Source organism: Passer domesticus, chromosome 9, assembly GCF_036417665.1.
Source record: "Passer domesticus isolate bPasDom1 chromosome 9, bPasDom1.hap1, whole genome shotgun sequence".
Classification (NCBI taxonomy): Eukaryota; Metazoa; Chordata; class Aves; order Passeriformes; family Passeridae; genus Passer; species Passer domesticus.
In genome coordinates, this window is record NC_087482.1 from 45,172,358 (window position 1) to 45,195,169 (window position 22,812).

At 52.3% G+C, this 22,812-nt stretch overlaps 1 protein-coding gene across 1 annotated transcript in view; it reads left to right on the forward strand.

Annotated features, from left to right (window-relative positions):
* ITPR1 (inositol 1,4,5-trisphosphate receptor type 1) overlaps window positions 1–22,505 on the forward strand; it is a 157,217-nt gene extending 134,712 nt beyond the window's left edge. Inside the window, exons 56-61 of the mRNA XM_064433143.1 lie at window positions 58–159; window positions 2,087–2,226; window positions 4,107–4,272; window positions 5,563–5,723; window positions 17,017–17,178; window positions 21,137–22,505. Of these exons, the coding sequence (XP_064289213.1) occupies window positions 58–159; window positions 2,087–2,226; window positions 4,107–4,272; window positions 5,563–5,723; window positions 17,017–17,178; window positions 21,137–21,226 (821 nt within the window). The 3' untranslated portion in view covers window positions 21,227–22,505. The remainder of the gene's footprint in view (window positions 1–57; window positions 160–2,086; window positions 2,227–4,106; window positions 4,273–5,562; window positions 5,724–17,016; window positions 17,179–21,136) is intronic.
* The last annotated feature ends 307 nt before the right edge of the window (window positions 22,506–22,812 follow it).

Sequence of the window (22,812 nt, forward strand, 5' to 3'; positions counted from 1 at the left end):
AGGAGTCACCCTGCAAGGTGCTGAAGCATCCTTTGATGCAGCATTTTGTGGTTTCAGATCGCACAGAGGCCGGTGAGACCATGACTGGAGAGTTCCTCTACTCAGAGGTGTGCAAGGCAGGCAGCAGTGAAAACTGCTCCTCCGTCATTCCCTCCGACCGTGAGTACCTCTCTGGGATTCCTAACTCACACCTCAGCTTGCACTCTTTTTGAGTTAATCACCTTCCATTAAAATATCTTCTTTGGAAAATCCTGTGCAATAAATTTGAGAACAAAGCTATCACGAGATTAACTTGAAATAGGATTAATTTAGGCCAGCAGCATAAATAACATCTGTTGCATGAAGTGACTAAAGCAGAGAAACTTACACCTAAAGCAGACCTCATAAAACACTGCCATACTCTTTAATTTTCTGCATCAATTGCAGAAGGAAGAGATGCAGTTTGCCTCTTTGCAAAGTTTATTATTTTAAAACATGAGGCTATTAAATGTGATCTCAGAGGATAATGCCCTGTGAAATATGGTTTATTGGCAGCATTGTTCTGTCTCAAACTAAGGAAACTGTTTTAATATCATGGCAGGAAGTGCTCGATGGATTAAGTGGACAAGGATAGGTTTGGGGGGTTTGGTGATCAAGAAAGTGAGATATTACCTGGGTATTGAAATATTTCAGTTTTATTTCTAGAAAATGTGATTTCCATGTGGGAGATTTACGGTGCTGGCTGGGAGGGGCAGACAGAACATCCCAGTGTCTCTGGGAAGGGCAGCTCTGGCATGGCCATCAAAGGTCAGCGATGGCCACCAGCCCCTGCTCACAGGAGGAGAGGCTCTGCTTTGCTCAGGGTCCTCTCTGAGGCAGCAAAATTCAGCCTTGCTGCAGGAAAAGGCAGCAAAATTCAGCCTTGCTGCTTCTTTCAGCTCCTTCTCTCTGGCTGCAGGAAGGAAAACTCAGGCATGTTTTTGTATCACAAATAACCAGCAGAGTGCCAGGGTCTTGTGTGCTCAGGGCTGCTCGTGGTGCCCCATATTTGGCCACTGCTCTCAGATTTTGGTTATTTCAGGCTTGCACAGGCACTGGGGCCTCTCCAGAGCTGCCTGTGGGAAGGTGGGATCTGCTCATGAAATGGAAGTTGTGAGATGTTTAATGGGTACAGGGGAGTGTGTGAGGTTAGGGAGTGGATTTTAGCAGCTCTGCAAGTGAAGCTGGAGCCTGGAGCTGAGCGAAGAGGAGGTCACAAGAGGTGTGCTGCTTTTCTAGCAGAATGCTGTTTCCACAAGCAGTGATCTTTTAGCCATTTGAAAGCTCCGAGTGGAAGTTGCCATTTTGAGTGCAGCCCAAAGGCTGTGCAATCTGTCAGGCACCAGGGGAGAGTGGAAGAGGCAACACTTTGTCCTCTGAGCTGTCAAAAAGCTCGGGTTCTGTATAAACAGGCATCTGCTGAGCTGAGCTGTGCTTGCGAGCAGGGATGGAAGGAGATTGCACCGAGTCACAGGCAGCAGTTCAGGCACAAAGGAAAACTGGTGGTGGGAAGGGAGGGCAGGGGGAGATCTGCTCCTGGGGGGCTCTGGAGAGGATCCAGGCTGTGGCATGAGGAGGGGTCTGGAGCATCTCCCTTGTGGGCAGAGACTGTTCAGGGTCTGTTTAGTCCAAGGAAGACAGAGAGGGGTTCCTATCAATCCATACAATATCCCCAGGGGGTGTCAGAGAAGGGTTTCAGACCCTTCCCAGAGACAGGACAAGGAGCAGTGGCCATAAACTGAAACAGGATCTGCCTCAGCATGAGGAAGAGCTGATTTCCATGGAGGGGGCAGAGCCCTGGAGCAGCTGTTTCCCTTTCTGGAGACATCCCAAGCCCACCTGGACGTGTTCTGTGTCACTGCTCCAGGTGGCCCTGCTGGGCAGGGATGATCTGCAGAGATCCCCCCAGCCCTCACTGTTCTGTGATAATTTGGGGAATGAACCTACAGGGATTTGCAGCACAGGCTGGCAGTCTGAGGGGGGAGAGAGCGTACCCAGCAAAGAATGGAGAGGAGGATTTAGAGCTAATCTTGGCTGTGAAACGTGTCTTTGCTTGCTGTGTTCCCAGAGCTGATCACGGAGGAGATGGAGGAAGAGAACAAGGAGCATACGTGCGAGACGCTGCTGATGTGCATTGTTACTGTTCTGAGTCACGGGCTCAGGAGCGGGGGTGGAGTAGGTGATGTGCTCAGGAAACCTTCCAAAGAGGTAAATTACCAGGGCTGGGCTGGGGGAGTGCTCCTGAGCAGGGCTGGCAGCTGGGAGAGAGAGTGCATAGAGAGTGTGCTGCTCCGAGCGCAGGGAGGGACGCGCTGCCCCGGGGTGGCATCCTGGGGTGACATCCTGGGTGATATCCTTGGGGTGATATCCTTGGGGTGATATCCCTGGGGTGATATCCCTGGGGTGATATCCTTGGGGTGGCATCCCTGGGGTGGCATCCCTGGGGTGGCATCCCTGGGGTGGCATCCCTGGGGTGGCATCCCTGGGGTGACATCCCTGGGGTGACATCCCTGGGGTGGCATCCTGGGGTGGCATCCTGGGGTGACATCCCGGGGTGATATCCCTGGGGTGACATCCCTGGGGTGACATCCCTGGGGTGACATCCCTGGGGTGATATCCTGGGGTGATATCCCTGGGGTGACATCCCTGGGGTGACATCCTGGGGTGGCATCCCTGGGGTGACATCCTGGTTTGATATCCCTGGGGTGCCATCCCTGGGGTGCCATCCCGGGGTGACATCCCTGGGGTGGCATCCCTGGGGTGGCATCCCTGGGGTGATATCCCTGCGGTGACATCCCTGGGGTCGCACTGAGCCACTTCTCCCAGGCTTTCCCAGCTTCTGGCATGCCCAGAGAGCAGGAACAGGGGAGCCAGCAGTGTGAGCTGGGAGCTGAGGGAAGGAGAGGAGTACAGAGGAGTGAGGGAGGAGCCTGAGGTGGCTCAGGACAAGGCTGAGGTGGCTCAGGACAATGCTGAGGTGGCTGCTGGGTGCCAGGAGCTTTTGTGGGAGCATCCCTGGGGAGAGGGGATGTGTCAGATGGGAGGGATGAGAGGACTGGGACCAGGCTGGGCTGGTGGGAGCGTGGGGGAGGAAGGATGATGTGGTTTGGAGCTGTCATCAGAGAGAGGACCAGGCTAAGCAGCAGGAATTTTCCATCACACCCCTCTGGCTCCCCCTCTCACTGCTGTTTAAGCTTTTGTGTCCATCATTTAGGAAGAAATTGTTCCCTGGAGCATGGGCAGCCCTGGCACAGGTGCCCAGAGCAGCTGGGGCTGCCCCTGGATCCCTGGCAGTGCCCAAGGCCAGGCTGGGCACTGGGGCTGGAGCACCTGGGACAGTGGGAGGTGTCCCTGCCATGGCTGGGGTGGCACTGGGTGAGATTTAAGGTCCCTTCCCACCCATTCTGCCATTCTGTGCTGGTTCTGTGATCTGAGGCTCAGGCTGTCACTCCCAAAGCCACACTGGGGGCAGTGCTTTTTTGTTTTACCTGGCATTTCAAAGTTTTTTTCTAAAACTTAGCCTTCAAAGTTACTTAATTCTTAATAATAAGTTTGGCACTTGAGTGGCAGGATGATTTTGAAAATGGGGGCTGGATATTTTGGATATTCAGGCCTGCAGTAAATGTGGAATGTGTACTGAAAAGTCTACCTTAGTGTTCATTTAAATGGCTGTTAAATGCAATTAATGATATTAAATTCCAGTTTAAAACTTGATGGTCCCCACTGATCCTCTGTTGATATACTGCAGATTAATATAAGGATAAAATTTGGAAGGGTTCAGGGAGGGGTGAGAACAAATTTCAGTGTGTGAGACAAGAGTTTTTTCTCTTGTGAGAGTGAGAGAAGTCCAGAATCTTGGACACAGGAAGAGCAGCTCTGCAGAGATCCCACACTGGCAGCTGACTAATTTGGCTTTTCCTTCAGTGATTTCTGCATTTTAGTTTAATTTAATGTTTTGAATTGAGTTCCCCTTGGAGAGCATCAGCAGTGGAGAATCTCAGGCAAAGGGGGGGTGTGGGGCAGGGTGGTGATAAGGCTGAGATGTGCTCCTAATTGGGCTGTTAATAATTCCAAAATGTATCTTGCAGGAACCTCTCTTTGCTGCTAGAGTGATCTACGATCTCTTGTTCTTCTTCATGGTCATCATCATTGTCCTGAACCTGATTTTTGGGGTGATCATTGACACTTTTGCTGATTTAAGGAGTGAAAAGCAGAAGAAAGAAGAAATTTTAAAAACAACTTGCTTTATTTGTGGTAAGTGTGGAGACACACTTAACAAGAAGGGGTTACTCTGGGTAAGCCAGGGATAGCTGCAAACTCAGAGCAAAAAAGCCTTGAATTGCTGGCAGTTCCTGCTTGCATTCCTCAGCCAGTTCATGTTCCTGGGTACCACGTGCACTGCAGCTTGGCAGCAGGAGCAGATGGGGAATGCTCAGGATACCATTTCTCCTCAAGACTTTACTTCTTGCTTCTCCTCTGCCTCAAAGCACAGTTTCCTCTGGGAACAGCAGGGATTTTTATGAGCAGTCACTTTTTCCAAGCGTGCCTGTGGAAGCTTTTCCCACCAGGAGCTTGGGAGTGGAGGTGCTGTGCTTGACTGACATGGTCCTGCCATGTTGCATAACACACAGCCTGACGGGATAACCTTTGGAAATTTGCTGCAAAGCAAACGTTGCTTTTGCTATCAGTTTGCCCAAAAATAGGAGATGTGTTATGAAATCCAGCTAACTGCTTGCTACAGGGTTGTTGCCTTTTTTAACCAAATTTTTTTCTGTTATGTATAATAAATATAAGCAGTACTCAATATGTATAATAAATATAAGCAGTACTCGTTACACTTTACTCTTTCTCTTCCTTCTTTTCCTCCTCTTTTTCTTCTTCTTGTCTGATCTTTTTCCGTCTCTCTCCTTCTTTCTCCTTTCTCTCCTTCTTTCTCCTTTCTCTCCTTCTTTCTCCTTTCTCTCCTTCTTTCTCCTTTCTCTCCTTCTTTCTCCTTTCTCTCCTTCTTTCTCCTTTCTCTCCTTCTTTCTCCTTTCTCTCCTTCTTTCTCCTTTCTCTCCTTCTTTCTCCTTTCTCTCCTTCTTTCTTTCTCCTTTCTCTCCTTCTTTCTTTCTCCTTTCTCTCCTTTCTTTCTTTCTCCTTTCTCTCCTTTCTTTCTTTCTCCTTTCTCTCCTTTCTTTCTTTCTCCTTTCTCTCCTTCTTTCTTTCTCCTTTCTCTCCTTCTTTCTCCTTTCTCTCCTTCTTTCTTTCTCCTTTCTCTCCTTCTTTCTTTCTCCTTTCTCTCCTTCTTTCTCCTTTCTCTCCTTCTTTCTCCTTTCTCTCCTTCTTTCTCTTCCCTCTCCTTCTTTCTCCTTCCTCTCCTTCCTCCTCTCCTTCTCCTCTCCCGGGTGTTTATCACATTTTATCCTGATATTCAGTGTCCATTCCAGAATGACAGTGACTTGCAGAAGAGCAGCAGCCTTTAGCAATCACTTTTGTCCTAGAGCTGATTTTCCTGGTCCCCAGCTGGCAAACACTCAGGGCTCTCCCTGTGTCCTCTGGCAGGTTTGGAGAGAGATAAGTTTGACAACAAGACAGTGACCTTTGAAGAGCACATCAAGGAGGAGCACAACATGTGGCACTATTTGTGCTTTATTGTCTTAGTGAAAGTCAAAGATTCCACAGAATACACAGGACCAGAGAGTTATGTGGCAGAAATGATCAAGGTGAGTTTGAGTTTTGCTTTTTATTTTCCCTAGATTAAACCAATGCAGTGGAATATTGGGTACAGTGCTCTGTATTGTATTAAATTTATTTTGTAAATGTACCTGTGACTTCCCAGCCTCCAGAGCCCTCTGTGTGTGCTGGAGTAGGTGACAGTGAGTGGTGACAGCCAGGTACTCCCTGTGGCTTGGATCAGGGGAAGAGAAGCTGGTCTGCCTTAAATTCACATTTAGGGAGAGTATTTCCAAGCTGGTGGAAGTATCTGAAGCACAACCAACAGGTTATAACCTGTCCTGGTATAAATATCTCCAACTGACTTGCAGGATTTGTTGTCATATGATTTGAGCTTATTATTGTGAAAAACTACAATTAATGTCTACTCAATTGGAAGGGCTTTTAATGAGAGAATTAAAAGCCTCATCTGTGCCAAGCTGCAGGTTCAGAGCTCCTGGAATTGCATCCCAAGCCCAGTCACTAATTTGTGTCTTCTGGCTGGGGAGCAGAAGCTGTTTGGTTGACAGAATTTCAGTGTGGTTTCTTTAGAGCAGAGCCCTCCCTGCACATCTGTGAGGTGCCAGCTCTGCCAACCCCCCCGAGGGCAAACATCTTCTTTTGGGGTCACCAAAGTGTCCGTCCTACTTCTGGGCTCCTACCTCAGTAATGAGGGCTTAAAGCAATCTTGTGAGCAGTCACCTGACGGGGATTAGCACAGTGAGATAACCAAGTGCATCACTGCTGCTTTCCAGCCTGCCTGATTATTTTGCTCCCTTCCTTTATCCCCCCGCAGCACGCATGACTTCAGGGGGAAGCACTGCACTTCTGAAGGGTTTTTGCTTCTTAAAGACAATTTAGTGTTGTGCTTTTGGTTCTAAAAGATGATTTTGTGCTGTGTTTTTGTTGTTGTTAAAACCGGTTTAAAGAAAGTTTTTCAGTTGGCAACCAATTCATTATTTCAGATGAACGGTTTGGATTAGATAAGAACCAAAAATTAGTCACTGAATATGTTTGCATGAGGCACAAAAACTGGAGAACTTTGATGAGAATTCCCATTCATTAAGTGTCAGCAAGGGCTAATTACTGTGTGTGCATGGGAGTAGGGATAAATTATGCATAGCCAGAGTGTCTCATGCAGATGCAATTTTATGTAACCATGTGCTCTAGGTAGAGCTTTGGAGTGTGTCTGCAGTTGGAGGGGTTTGCATTTCATGAGCCACTTTTAAAGGAAGATCTGAGAGCAGGTCTCAGCGAGGGCTGGGGAGTGTGGGGTGTGCCTGCAGGAGCGTGCAACAGCAGGAAATGTGGATTTCAGCTCTGCTCTGTCACCATCCTGCCCCGGGCTCAGCCTGCTGTGCCCTGGCTCTGGAGTCCTCTGCAGTCCATGGGCTCCTGAGGCAAAGCTTACTCTGAAAATCAATTTCTTCCTGGTGTCCTTTAACATTAGAACTTCCTTTTCTGCCCTAAAATTGGGTGTAAAACATGATGAATCTGTTTCTCTACCAGACCTGTTTCAAATGCTGCTGTAGGAGCCAGAAGTGGGATTTTTTTCCCCATTTAAGGTGTTTTTAGGGATAATTTGGGTGGGGCCTGGTTCATCTGTCCCTCAAGCTTTGTGTGTTCACAGAATCCCAGATTGGTTTGGGTTGGGAGGGACCTTAAAGCCCATCCAGGTCCATGGCAGGGACACCTGCCACTGTCCCAGGCTGCTCCAGGGAGCAGGGATGGGGACTCCCTGCCTCACCCTCTCTGGGCAAAATCCCCCGAATGCAGAGGGAGAGACCAAGAAAAGCTTTAAATGAAACGAACTCCATGAGTGATTCCATGGTGCACTGAGGAGCTGCTGCCCTGTCGCTGATGTGGCAGCCAGCAGCCTCTCCTGGGAAGCCTCCTTGGGGCACGGCTGGCTTTGGAGGGATTTTCCTCGTGTTTCAGACTGAAGGTGGCACTGTAACATCTTGGATGGTGACAGAGATGGGGCACGTCCTCCCGGGTGTGCGTGGGACCAGCGTTCAGCTTTGGGAGCTGGGGTGGGAGGCATCCTGTGCTCCTGGTGCCAGAACACACCTCAGATGTTCCACCTGAGCTCTGACTCCCAACTGAATGCCTTCAGAAGACTCTTGGATTTCTGCCCCATAGTAAATGAAAGAAAAAAAAATTAAGAAAATACCATTTAAAAACTGCTTTTGCCATTTAGTATTTGTGGGTTGTTCCAACATTACAGAACAGTAAAGAAAAACATTAAAGAATTTAGGACACTTAAATGATATCCACTGTCAGTTTGTGAGCTGCTTCCAGTGCTTTAAGGATATTTTAAGCACTGTGGTATCAAAAGAATCCTGGACAATTTCATTTATGCAGTTAGTGAATATTCAGGCACCTTTAAGAGTGATGTTGAATTTTGATGCTTTCTTGTCTAAAAATAATGTGTGCAGAAAGGCAGTTTTGAGGATTCCCCCTGTATGGGGTATGGCAGAGCTGGATCTGACCCATAGCATTCATCCTGCACCCTTCACAATCCTGGCCCCACGTTAGAAGAAATTGTAGCCCTGGAAATCAATTATTAACTACAATTCCGTAGTGAATTTTATATTTCTTCACAGACAGAAGCTCATTAAGTTCAAACACATCACGAGGAAAGAAGTCAACAGGTACACTGGGAAATAGAGTTGAGTTTAGGGCACTGAAGACTGATCAAAAAAATCAAAATTAAAAAAACCCAGCAGTGATCTGACCTGAGCAGCCTGGGCTAGTGAGAGGAGTCCCTGCCCAATGAGATGAGCTTTAAGGTCCTTTGTAACCCAAACCAGTCTGGGATTCTGTAAAATAAAATCTATTAACTGCTGTGACAGTGCTGCTGTGACTCTCAGCTTCCAGCTCTGTCACCCTCCTTCCCACAGCCCTGTCCTGAGACCAGTTTGGGGCTCTTGGTGCCTCTGGGATCTGGTTTGGTCGAGCCCCATGCAGGGCCAGGCTGCCCTGGGCTTGTAGCTGCAGGTCCAGGCTGCTGATGGAGGCTGGAATTCCTCCTGCTGTAAACAGGGATAATATTGCCTTTCATCAGCGAGGGGAGCGTGTGCCTGCTGCCACAGATGATGTAAAACCCGGGCTATCTCAGGAATCTGTGCTGGGCATGGCTGGAGGTGCTCGGGGAATGGGGCTGCAGGGCTGGGGTGGGGGGAGCTGAGGCTGTGCACACCCCACTGCTGCCCTGAGACCTCTGAGCCCCCTGCATCCCTGAGCCCCCCTGCCCTGCATCCCTGAGCCCCCCTGCCCTGTATCCCTGAGCCCCCCTGCCCTGCTGTCCTGAGCCCCCTGCCCTGCATCCCTGAGCCCCCTGCCCTGCATCCCTGAGCCCCCTGCCCTGTATCCCTGAGCCCCCCTGCCCTGCTGTCCTGAGCCCCCCTGTCCTGAGCCCCCTGCCCTGCTGTCCTGAGCCCCCTGCCCTGCATCCCTGAGCCCCCTGCCCTGTATCCCTGAGCCCCCTGCCCTGCTGCCCTGTGGTGCCAGGAGGTGGCAAATGGATTCCAGCAGCTGCCCTTGGCTCTGCATCCCTGAGCCACCTCCTTAATGCCAGTTTAATGGCACAGACAGTGAGGAAACATCTCTTGGTGGCAGAGATGATCTGCAGCTCCTGGTGCCTGCGCAGCTCTCCTGGCTGGAGCAGGATGTGTGTGCTCCATCCTAGAGAGGGGCTGGGAGCAGGGTTCATGGGGAGGGATGCTGAGGGTGCCTGCCGTGATTCCCAGGAACAAAGGCCCCGGTTCTGGAGGCTCTGCAGTCACCAGGAAGATCAGGTGATGTCTGAATAACACCCTGTGTGTGGGAGGTGGGGGGATCCACTTATCGCCTTGGCCAGACATTGACATCCACACCCAGATGACTCATGTGAACTCCGTGCAACTCCCTGCAGATTAGTTCATTTAAATGTCTTATCTTCCCATCCTGGCTGGAGAATTCCTCCTGGAGCTGTGGCCTTTGCCTGCAGTTGCTGTGGCAGCCTGGGCAGCACAGCAGCCCTGCCAGCTCAGCTGTCACCGGCGCCTTGGCAGGGCTGTGCCACAGCCAGCTGTGTGCAGGCATTTAGAATATGTAACATCTCTCACTGCAGCTCGCTGAGGAGAAAACCACGCAGGCACCCGGGGTTTGTGTGCATTCCTGAGCTGTCTGCAGGCAGCTGCATGGGCTGTCACAGCACAGACAAACATTTGCATGCCCGACTCCTGCATCCCCTGCTCTGCACCCCGAGCAGCCTGGGCTGCCAGGGGTTGTGCAGGCAGATGTGCTCATTAAAAAGTAAAGGCTGCTTTGGAAGAGTTTTTAGCACAGAGCTTCCTGGCTAGCTCCTGCAGTTCCCCTTTGTTTTTAATCCAAGCAGGATCTGTGTCATTAGCAACCTTTATTGCAGAAATGAGGCAGAGGTGTCACGATTGCCCAATCTCCATGTCCGGATCCAGGGCACTGAGTTCCAAATCTGGACTGTGTTGTCATTGAAAAGGAACCATTTACAAACAGGAGTGATGGCACAGGTAGCCTTAAAGGAATTTGGAATAGGAATGAAGGCTGCAGATTTCCCTTTGTACCTTAGCTAACCTCTGTGTACAGACCTGGGGATTTAAGTACATTATTGGGCTTTTTCCTTGGTGTCCTGAGCTCTGTCCTGTGAAGGAAGGTGTTTCTGGTTCTGGGTTGGAGTGGCTGCTGCCAAGTCACAGCCTCCTGGTAAGCAAAGACGAGATTCCATCAGTGTCAGGCTTTTAAATTGCATCCTTTCAGAAGTGCAAGTGTGACTTGAAGCCTTTCCCAGGGGTTACCCAGCAGGGACAGCTGCTGTGCCCTGACACCCAGCAGGAAGGTGGCATTCAGCAGTGGTGATGGCTTGGAGGAGTGGTGTCCCAGGCTCTCCAGCTCAGCTGGAGGTGGCCAGGACTGGCTTTGCACTGCAGCACCCCCAGGAATGACAAGGGCACACCAGGACACTTCCAACCCCAAGCATTCCAAAAGGCTCTTGATGATTCCAGCTCTGGTGAAAGACATATGTACGTGAAATTACAGTCTGAGAAAGTGTGGAAACGTAGTTATGTTCATCTGTCATTTGTGCCTGGAAATCCTGCTCTTGAGGCAGAGTCAAATAAGAGAGATTTGTCATATCAATATTGAGCAAACCAGCTGCAGACACAGGAGTGAGCAGCCCGTGCAAATGACTCGGTTGCAGATGAGGAAATTGGGGTTTTGGGGCTACCAGTCACCGTGATACTGGGGCAGGCTGGGAGAGGAGGAGGAGGAGGAGGAAGACCAAGGAGGTCAGGATGTGACCTGGAGCTGACAGGGCTGTGTTTGGTGGTAACTTCCCAACAAGCTGCGTCTTGAGATAGCTGGCCAGAGTTAGCCAATATAATTACAGGGTTAATCAAGAAATCGTGGCAGAGGCTTGGAGGAGCCCGGGGTGCTTGGCAGCAGGCCCTGGGCTGCTGGAAACACTGTGTCATAGGCACGGGCTGAGCTCTGTGCTCACACAGGGGAGGAACTCCTTCCACCCTTGGTGCAAACCAGGAGCTGCACTGGGAGAAAGGAACGGTCAACCTCATCTTCCCAGCTCTGGCACAGGGTGCCCAGAGCAGCTGAGGCTTCCCCATCCCTGGAGGTGTCCAAGGGCAGGTTGGACAGGGCTTGGAGCAGCCTGGGACACTGGAAGGTGTCCCTGCCCATGGCAGGGGGTGGAACAAGATGAGTTTAAGATCCTTTCCAACCCAGTGCTTGATTTTCCCAGATAAACCACCTGGTATCCATGCTGGGGATCTCGGGTTGGCATCCCAGCTGACCAGGCAAAGGTTCCCCTTGGGCTGAGCGTGTGTGTGAAGAAGGCCTGGGTGGATGAAAGCAGAAGGAAAGGCTTGGGGCCAGTTCTGGGCAATGGGATGTTTGCATAACGTGCTGGGTTTGGGTGGATCCCAGACAGCTGCCGGGGTGGGAGCCTGTCCTGCTCCTGGGAGAGGGGGAAGGCTCCTGCCTGGAAGCCGTGGGGTGACACACTGGGAACACAAACCCCCGGGGCTGAGTGTGCCCAGGAGCTGGCCCTGAGTCATCACAGTGCCCCGCGGGCTCGGCCCTTGTGCAAGAGGATGTGGTGACAGCAGCCACTGCCACCAGCTGTGCAGCTCAGCCCCTGCTGCGGAACTGCCTGTCCTGCCCAGCTGTGGAGGCGCAGCGTGCCCTGCTTCACTGGGATCCAAACAGCTGGAGGCTGGTGTGGAGAGGTGGCCCTGTCCTCCAAGCAGGCAGGACGTGGCCTCCAGGAGCTCTGTGCTCCCCAATCCATCAGCTGGGCTCCAGGGAGTCACCCCCAGCAGAGCTGACTCGGGTCCAGGGCCATGGTCACCCTGCACCTTTGGGAATGGTGTCTGTGTTCCACGTTCCCTGCTCTGCCCCAGCCCAAGTGCCACTTGGGTGTTTAACAGAGAAAAGGAGCTTTTTGCACCCTAAACCTAAATCAGCCTCCTGTGGGGCAGCACGGAGTTGAGAATGTTCTGAGTGTGGAGGGGGACACACCATCAGGTGCTGGTTTTTGTGGAGGGGAGAAGTGCAGCTCGGTGTGGAAGAAGTGATGGTGAGCCCTTTGCAGCAGAGAGAGAACCCCATGTGGGGATTTTTCCAGGAAGCTCAAGAAAGACCCAAGAGGAGTCCCATCTCACCACAAACAAACAGATGCATTTTCAGAGTGCTTCACAGAACTCTTGTAGCTCTGTGGGTCTGATTTTTAACTTCCCATGACAGAAACTGAAATTTGCTGCTGCTGCCTTTCCCTGCTTGTGTTCAAGAAACAACTGGACGTGGCACTCAGTGCTCTGGGCTGGCTGACAAGGTTGGGGATGGGGCACAGCTTGGACTCTGGTGATCTTGGAGGTTTTTTCCAAGCAAAACAATTCCATGATTCTGTAAACGATGCTGCTGGGCAGCCCTTTGATGGCAGCTGTAGGGGTTTATTTTGGAGAGGGCTGAATCAGCCCTTCAGCACCTGTAACTGGGGCACACGGGGACCCTGGGGGTGAGTGGGGCGAGCAGAGCCGTGAGCTGCCATGCCCTGCCCAGGAGGAGCAGGGCTGAGGCCTGGCCCAGCCCGTGCTGAGGTCTCCTCTCAGCTTTCTCAGAAGCAGCTCTTCGGCAGAAGCCGGGAGGAGCCGGCGCTTCTGAGAAGGAGCGGCGTGTGCGGCCGCGCTTCCTCTGCCTCTCCAGGGCACGGGCACCCCCAGGCACGCGCTGCTGCCTGCCCTCAACGGGGACTTTTCCCACTTTACCTGGAAAAGAGCTGCGAGCCGAAACCCGGCCCCTGTGGTCAGCCGGCTTCCGGCAGCGGCTGCGCTGGCTCGGCTGCTGCAGCACGGGCTGGGGCTGTGCTGGGAACGGGGAGGTGAATGTACCCCGGGATCCTGGGAATGGGGAGCTGAATGTACCCCGGGATCCTGGGAATGGGGAGCTGGGGGCACCCCTGGATCCTGGGAATGGGGAGGTGAATGTACCCCGGGATCCTGGGAATGGGGAGGTGAATGTACCCCGGGATCCTGGGAATGGGGAGCTGAGGGCACCCCGGGATCCTGGGAACGGGGAGCTGAGAGCATCCTGGGAACAGGGAGCTGGGGGCACCCCGGGATCCTGGGAACGGGGAGCTGAGAGCATCCTGGGAACAGGGAGCTGGGGGCACCCCGGGATCCTGGGAACGGGGAGGTGAATGTACCCCAGGATCCTGGGAATGGGGAGCTGAGGGCACCCCGGGATCCCGGGAATGGGGAGGTGAATGTACCCCGGGATCCTGGGAATGGGGAGCAGAGTGTACCCCGTGATCCCAGGAAGAGGAGCAGAGGGCACCCCAGGATCCTGGGAATGGGGAGGTGAATGTACCCCGGGATCCTGGGAATGGGGAGCTGAGAGCACCCCGAGATGCTGGGAATGGGGAGGTGAATGTACCCCAGGATCCTGGGAATGGGGAGATGAATGTACCCTGGGAATGGGGAGGTGAAGGTAACCCAGGATCCTCAGAACAGGGAGCTGAGGGCACCCAGAGATCCCAGGAATGGGGAGCACAGTGTACCCCAGGATCCTTAGAACATGGAGCTGAGTGTACCCCAGGATCCCAGGAAGAGGAGCTGAGTGTACCCCAGGATCTTGGGAACAGGGAACTGAGTGTACCCTGAGATCCTGGGAATGGGGAGCTGAGGGTACCCCAGGTATCCCAGGAAGAGGAGCAGAGGGCACCCCAGGCTCCCAGGGCAGAGGGAGCAAAGGGCACCCTGGGTCTGTGGTGCCAGCAGCTGCACAGGAGCCCGGGCAGCCTCCCTGCCCTCTCCAGGCTCACTCAGTGCCTCTGAAACACCTCCAGAGCCCCAGGATGGGGCCGTGGCTTTAAAGGCACCCCAGGGCTGAGCTGAAGTTCAGCAGAAACTGGATCATGGAGATATAAATCTTTTATTGACCCCTGCGTGGCAGTGCTGGGAGTCAGGCTGGCCCAGCAGGATCACCATCCCCTGACCTTTCAGCATTCCTGCTCCGTTCCGTTGGTGCTGGCTCTGCTGAAATATTTATTTATTTGAAAGAGAACACCCCCACACTCCCAGCAGGGCCACGGCCGGGCTGTGTGTCAGCAGCCTGGTCACAGCCAGCTCCTCTCTGCGGGGCTGGGGGAGGCTGAAGAGCAGGCTCAAGGTTTCCAGGGAAATCCAGCATGAGGAGTGTGTGCAGAAGGAGAGCTGTGCCTTGCCATGCTGGCAGCTTCCTTCTGGCCTCTGGAGAGCCCCAGCCTGGGCCAGGCAGCATTACCTGCATGCTGGGGATGTATCTGCACCTCTCTCCCTGTTTGGGGGCACACCTCCTTGTTCCTTGCTGGTGGGAGTTGGGCACGTCCAGATAAATGCTGGGTTTGGGTGGTGCTCGCCAGCTCTGGGAGGGGGGAGGCAGATCAGTGCCAGTCAGGGTGGGCAGGGGATGCTGGGTCCTTCCCTGAGGCTGTCCCTGCACAGGGAATTCCCAGGTGCCCATTTGCAGGTGGGTCAGCCGGGCACTGCCAGGTCCAGCTGGGCTGTGAGCCCTGGCCCCCAGCTCAGGCACCCAGAGGGCTGTGCCTGCTTGTCCTCAGCCCCTGGAGCTCACGTGAAGCACCGTTTGGTTTTCATCTTTCAGCCTTGACCTGACAGCTAGAGGTGCTTTGCTGGTTGTGTTGAAATCAAAGCCAAGATTTACTGACTTTGAGGGCTGGGGCTTTCAGAACCCGGCGAGTTTGGAAGCTGTGAGGAGGCTGCAGAGCTGTGGGTGCTGTTTGATTTCACCTTCCGGGCCTGGAACCATCGAGTCACAGCCCCTACAGCAGCTGCAGCCTAAATTGCAGAGTAATGTTGGAAAGTGCTTGGGGTGTTTGTTATGCAACACTGCAGGTAGGGAAAGTTGGTGCTTCCCTCATCCCTTTCATCCTTCTCAAGGATGGGGCCTGGGAACGCTCTGGGGGTGGCCTTAGAAGCAGTTTTGGGAACAAGGAGAATATTTCTGGAGCAAGAAAGGGGCAGGAGCTTCAGGGCTCCTGTGTCTGCCTAGAAACCTCAGGACACGGGCCTGAGGGGCCAGGCAATCCTGCAAATATAAATTGCATTTTAGGCTATTTTTCCTGGTCCTCTGCCCTTGTTTCTTCCCTGGAGGAACAGGGGAGGTGCAGTTGGTTTTCCCTGGGTGGGAGATGCTGGACCTGAGCACAAATATTGAGCTGCCCCCTCCTCCCTAATGAGGCTTTTACTACAGCTGGAAGAACACAGTGCAGTGCTGCCTGTTCCTACTATTAAACCTTAATTGTGGGACTGGCGTTTCCTAAAGTCCAAAATATTTTGGCACTTGTCTTGGTAAAGGCGTATTTTTTTTTTGTACATAGATTTTTTTTTCCCTTTTATTAGCAGAAACCATCTGCCCTGTAAACAGAGATCAGGAGCAAACAGCCTTGCTGGCAGTTCTGCATCACGTGGGAATGCTGTGGTGCCTGCATGGGAAGGGGCCTGCTTTCTGCCTTCTCATCCTGGCAGAAGGAAACTCCAGGCACATCAGAAGCAGCTAATTTAAGCTGATGAGTCTTGGCATCGCATCTGAATTGCAGAGAGGATGTGACTGGAGCTCTCTGTAGAGGTGCACAGCCCTGATTAAGCAGGATGGATGCTCCTGGGAACGAGGGGGAGCTTGGAGGGAAGGGGTTGGGGATTCAGGCAGGGAGTGACAAAAAGCCAGGAGTTTGCAGTGCTGCACAAACAAGCTGGGAGCCCAGAGAAGAGCCTGGCCAGCCAGTGGGGTGAGCTGTGGTCACTGTTAATCAGCAGTGTTGATTGATTCTTGATTAACAGCATCCCTTGGCGTTAATGCAGTCACCCTCCACCGTGCCTGGTGTGTTCAGAGCTCCCCAGCTGTGTCACCTGTGAGAGCACACCCGCCCTTATCTCAGCCAGCTTCCATTGCAGAGCATATCTCCAGCGTGGGAGGAGAACCAGACTGGATGGGAAACCAGTTTGGTGTTGAACTGTAAGGTGTCAGGACGTGGGGTGCACCCCTCCTCCTCTTTTGTGGCTTTCTGTTCCGCTCCTGCCTTTATTTTTAACATCTCTGGCGAGTACACGAGTGCCTGTGTGCCTCTGTGCAGGCTCCTCAGAGTGAGCGTGTGTCCAGTGACATTCCTGACTGCAACTTGAACGTGGAATGTGAGAGACTTTGTGTGGCTGAGGGAAAACTCTACAGGCAGTGCACTGTAATGTATGTGTCCCTCATTTTAGCCTGAACCAGATAGTTAAAATAGTATTTTCTTTTTCATAAAAAAGGAAGTATTTCAGCTATGGAAGAATTTCCAGAACTTGGTTTCTTTTATCAGAGAGCACAGCCAAGCTTTGCTTGACCAATAAAAGCAGCAAATCTTCCTCAAACACAAATTACAAGATTGTGAGATGGCAGCAGATTTCTAGCTCTGGGAAATGCTTGTGAAGACATGAAATTTGGGCTGATTTAATGTCCAGTGTTTGTGCATTTATGCTGAGGTGTATGTGAGGGAGCAGGGGCTGGGGACAGTGAGTACCTGGGGAGGAAACCCGAAATGAGCAGCCCCAATTCCCAGCAGTGCCTCGGGCTGGCACTTTGCAAACTTTCCAGTGAGATGCAAATGCAGATAACTGCAGATAAGGACAGAGCTGCTGCATCCCAGGAATGTCCCGTGGCTGTAGAGCTCTGCCTGTCTGTGCTCTGGGGGCAGGTTTTCAGGTGGCTGATTGTGCCCTGCTGTGTGATCCTCAGGAGAGAAACCTGGACTGGTTCCCCCGGATGAGGGCCATGTCCCTGGTCAGCAGCGACTCGGAGGGAGAGCAGAACGAGCTGAGGAACCTGCAGGAGAAGTTGGAGTCCACCATGAAGCTCGTGACCAACCTCTCTGGGCAGCTCTCCGAGCTCAAGGACCAGGTAAGGAGCGGGCACACACTGCCAGGGGCAGCACGGGCTCCTGCCAGCCCCCAGGGAGAGCCTCCCCAGGTGACTCATGGTTAGGAGGGCAGTGAACAAACCAGAGTCCCTCCACGCTCCAGCTGACCTGCCTGGTGCTGCCCGTTCCAGAGTGGCCACATCAGAAAGGGAAAGCTTGTGTTAAAAAATCCCCAGAGTTAACTTGAATCAGTCCTGGCTGGTGCAGGGAGCCTGTGTGGGGTGGTGGTGTTGTTGTTTGGGGTTTAACCCGAAGAGCTGAGCGATCCTGTCAGCCAGAGGGTGTGACACTGACACAAGGGCTGTGTGTGCACCTCAAAACCCACCGAGAAACTGGAGGAGCACTCGAGTGGTTGCTGGTGGTGCTGGTCCCTCCGTGCTGCGGCTGTGCTGCTGTGCAGATGTGATTTGGCTCTGCCACCCTCAGCCTGCAGCTCACACACCCCCAGGAGGGTTTGCACTGCGCTCCACAGACCTCACAGGGTTTTTCTGGTGCAGCAGCTTCTCTGCAGCAAGAGCTGGGTGGCTTCTGCCTTGGCTGGGCTGGAGGGTGTCGTGGGGCTGGTGCTTTGTGAGAAACAGAGGCAGCAGAGCCTGGGGATTCCTGCCTGACTGGAGGGAACAGGGAAAGCACTGCTGCCTGTGCTGGCAGGAGCTGTTTGTGGTGGCTGCTTATCTCTGTGCATTAATAACCTGAGCCAGATGGTTCAATTAGTGAATTGATGTAGGTATTGGCATGGCTAGGATTAATTGCTGCCTTGCACCCGGTGGTGGATGGGGCTGCCCGGGGCAGGAGTGGCCCAGAAGCTCTGGGTCAGTTCCTCTGCCAGCACCAGTGCCATCCCTGCTGGGCTGGCTGCTGTCCCCATGAGCCACTCCTCTGTCAGGAGGCCCTGGCACTGCTGGGATCAGCTCCTGCCTTGCACTGGGGCTGCGGCTGGGCCCTGTGGAGGCAAGGAAGGGATTAATGCAGGGACTGGGAGCTGACAGCCTCGCTGCCCCAGGCTGGAATTAATTCTGAGGCACAGAGCCCCTTGCTCCAGCTGGTCTGAGCACGGAGGGCACAGGCAGTTGCTCTTTTGTCTGGGCTTTAATCCTTGCCGGGCAGTGGTTTGGCTGTTTTGCCTGGAAACATCCCACCCCGTGTGTCCTGTGTCTCCCTGCTGAAGGCTCTCCTCCAAGAGCTCTGCAGGCACAGAGCCTCCCCCCTGGCCACAGCCCCACCACACATTTCTTCCTGAAGCTTGCAGCCCTCTTGGCTGACCAAGCACTAAAACCTCTCCTTGCTCTTTGTGAAAATAAGAATGAAGGGTTTAGCTTTTAGAGAGCTATTTGACTGTAAAAGCAAGAGAGGAAACCAGCTTCATTAGTGTGGTGATAGCTTTTAGGAATTCCCCCAAGTACCATTATTGAGAGCCCTGCTGAAGATGCAGGATGCTCCAATTATGTGACAAAGCCAGTATATCCCTCCTCCTGATCAGGAACTGTCTCCAGGAAAGGAACTAACTCAGGGAATTTTTATTTGTATTTATTTTCTTGTAATTAAATAAAGGGAAAACCTCTCATTCATTTGCTCTTCAAGCTCGTTAGGTTTCTGGAGACTCTAATTATTAGGAGCTGAGTTCCAGCCCTCCTGCTTCCCCAAAGTGCACCAAGAGCCATTAAAATCCTGATCACTTTAATTCTGCGTGAAAAGATTACACCATAATTGTCTGCAGCAGCAGGGGATTAGATGTAATCACCCAGAAATCCTTCCCAGAGTACAAGCATGCTCCTGGGGCCTGGGGACAGCCCCCTGGGCTCCAGGTGTGACTCAGGGTGACAGGGTGCAGTGTCCTGTCCAGTGGGGATCCTGCTCCTGGTCCCTGTTCTGGAGGTGACTCCAGCTCACCATAACCTTTGGAGCCAGGCTCTGTCAGCCCAGCCTGGCTCAGCTGAACCCCTTGTTTGGGTCCTGTCAGCACAATTCCAGGGCCTGGCAGCTCCTGGGATTTGCTGGGCATGGCTTTTATGGCCTCTTAGCCCAGGTGTGCTGTCACTGGAAAGCTTTTGCAGGAGATTCACTCTCCAGTAAAGGTGATGGCAATAAGTTGCTCCCTCCTGCAGGCCTGTGCCCTCCACACAAGCATTAAGCATTGTGCAGGATTAATAATGTTCTGCATTGACACTAAAATTGCATTTCTCCCTCTTATTTATGGTTGGTTGCTTTATTCTTCCCTTTTTTTAAAGCCACATCTTCTACAAACACCTGCACCAGGGTGCACCATCCCTTTTCTACCTAGCCTGAAAAATATCTCCTACAGTCCCTTTTCATTATTCCTCTTTCTTCCCATTTTTATTCCATGCATCCTCTGAATCAGTTTATTGGCAGTGTGAAATTGTGACTCTCAGTTTGCTCAGTGAAGGTAATTAATGTAAAGGGGCATTGTTAAGCCAAGTCCTTGTGGCCTCTCTGCATTTCCACTTGTGGGTTATCATAGCAGCAGTTTAACATCCAGGTTCAGCAGGGAGTGGGGTGGGTGGGTGTGTTCAGAGAGCTCTGGGAAGACCCCTCTCCTCCTGCTCCCATTCCCTGTGCAGCATTAGAAGCTTTTTGTGGAGAGAATTCCAGCAGAGGAGCAGGAGGTGTGCCCTGGCCTCGGGAGGGCACGGTCAGCCCTGGGGAAAGGGAAAACAGCAGCTCTGCCTCCCCTTGGGCCGGGCAGGGAGCAAGGTGCTGGGCTGAGGTCAAGGCTATTATGGTTTCAGGAAGAGTGACGGTGTTTCAGCCCTTTGCCTGGTGGTTTAAGGAGTGCCACTGGCACACGGTGAGGTGTGGGGTGTGCAGCAGAGGAAGGCTGTCCAGCACTGCCCCTCTGGAGCAATCCCCTTCCCCACAGATCACTCCAGGGCAGGCACTGCTGGCCACCAGGACCCCCTGCCCCAGCTGGGAAACCATCAGCACTGAAACTGGGGTTTTAAACAGATGCACTCAGGTGGGCTGCTGGTGACCGTGGTGGTGGGGCTGGGTTGACTGCTGCATTTGATCTTGGAGGTCTCTTCCAACTTTACCAATTCCATGATCCCGAGTGTGTTACAAATGAACCAAACATGCACATGCCACAAGCAGTGACACTGGCTGGCATTAAACAGCAAAAACTGGAGAAGTTAAATGGTGGCTGTAGCTGGAAGAGCAGGATGGGAGTGTGGATTGTGTGCCGTGGTGTGCTGACCCTGAGGGTGTGGGGGTGCCCTCGGTGGGGCAGGCGTGAGGCTGTCCTGGCATTCCCTGTGAGCCATCCCGCGTTGTGGGATCCAGCTGTGGGATCCAGCTGTTCGCTCCTGACACCCTGCCCAGCCAGAGCCATCCCTTACGTGGCTTATGTAACTTGTCAGAAACCTCCCAAAGTTTTAAAAAAGCAGAGTGGAGCCGTTGGATTGTGGCCATTTCTCAGTATCAGTAACACCACTGATCCATTTCACGGTTCACCGATGAGAGAACGTTGTTTAAGGGGTGGGAAGCAGATGGGGAATGCCGAAGTTTGGGGCGTGTGGCAGTGAGGTGGTTAAGTCCTGCCTTGGCAGATGGGGAGGGCTGTTGGCTCACCAGGAGCGGGGAGTGCTCAGTGTTTTCCAGCAAAGGCAAGGGTATTCCCAGCCTGACTGCAGGGCTCGCCCCTTTTTCCGCCCCCTCTGCTGGACGGGTTACAGAGAATTCCTGACAGGGGAGGTTTCTGCAGGCTGCTCCCCGCTCCATTCCCGCTGTCTGCCCGGCTCTGCCGAGCTGTCCCTGGCACGGCAGTGTGCGGGCACACAGATGGGCTCGTGGCCGTGCTGGGGCTGGAGGCAGGCGCTGGCTGCAGCCAGGGCTCCGCAGCAAGCGCCAGGCACAGCAGGCCCTTGGGCGAGCTGACGCACAGGAAGCACCGAGGCCTAATGAGCAAACTTGTTAATTTTCCAGATGACAGAGCAGAGGAAGCAGAAGCAGCGCATCGGTCTCCTTGGACACCCCCCGCCCATGAATGTGAACCTGCAGCAGCCGCCGGCCTGAGCTGGGAGGGTCACGGCCCCTCCGGGACAGCCCGGACACCCCCAGCCCCAGGCTGCCCCCTGCACCTTCTGTGCATCCTGTAAATACCCTGGTTTTATACTTAGATGTATATGACTGCTACTCTTACCGAGCTGGGGGCGCGTGGATTGTGATTAGAACTGTTGGCACGGGACAGAGGTTAAACTTTGTGCCAAAACTATCAAAATTGCCTTTTCCTTGGAAGGACTTAAGAGAGCACCTGAATTGCACTTGAAAAGATTATTTGACTATGTGACATGTATTTTGTATTTAAAAAAAAAAAGAATAGAATAGCTAGTATTTATGTTTTTATACAATTGTGCAATATGAATTATGCAATCACAATATATTTGGAACTCCTGAATGTCCTAAGGGAGTGCACATCTTTGGATCTGGTGTGTTAGTACAATGTAATAAATGGTATAAAATTACAGGTGTAAATGAGGCTGCTGCAAAATTGTGTAACTGGTGACTTTTTCATACCCTTGGACATTTTTGTACCATGTGTGTAAATATCTTGCAATGCCATATTTGTTGCCTCTTCCTCCCAGGGATGATGCTGGGACTCCGTGAGCTGTTCAATTGGTATCAATTAAAGCAGAACATTATTTTGAAGCTTCCAAGTGAGGAAAGCAGGAGGTATTTTTCAAGAGATTTCTTTAGAGTACTGAGGCTAGAAGAGCTCAGACACCGGGTTTTTTAAATGCTAAGATTTCTTAAAGGGAACTTTTTATGCAAAATGAAGTTTGGAATGAGGATGCCCTGCTGGCGAGTCGGTGCAGTCTCCCAGGACCGAGCCGAGGCTGTCCAGGCTTTGCATTCTCAATGTGTAGGATCCTCTCCTTCTATTTTTTCATTAGAGACCTACGTGCCTGCTAAAGCTTTAGCAAACAGGCACTGCACCGACTGAAACGTGTCCTGTAGCTGAGCACTGATGTGTGTAATGCTTGTGTGAGAGCCACTGGTTTGAGGCTGCTCTGTCCCACCCCTTCCTCTCCCTGCCCCCTTTCATTTGGTCACTTTCTTTGGTTTCTGATTCTCCAGAGTGTGAAAGGAAACTTGACAGGTTGGTGTTTGGTTGGTTTTTTTCCTCCAATCTGCTGCATAGTTTTATACATGGACCTCATTTTACAGAAGCTGACTTCTCTGCAATACTGTCTACAAAAGAAAAAAAAAAAGAAAAAAAAAGCTACAGAAAGAGCTATGAAAATTTGTAAATGCATAAATATAGGTATTTAAATAAATGATGCAAAATACTCTATGGTCAGAGGCTGCTGGTGGTTTGTGTCCCCTCCACGGTGGTGTCTGGCAGTTCTGTCACACAGGTGTGTCCTGGGATGTGGCGTCACAGGGGCCTGGCAGGTAAGGACGGGGCTTTTCCCAGTGCCCAGAGGAGCAGAGGTTGATTTTTTTAAAACCAGAGCATGTCCCTCCTCTAGCAGTGAGAGGCACTGGCAGCCAGGGAACTTCACCTGCGGTCACTCTGGGATACTTCACACTCTCCCCACTGATAGTTTGGGTTTGTGGCTGTCATTGGAGCATGTGAGAGTTAAAAACCCCTCCAGCTC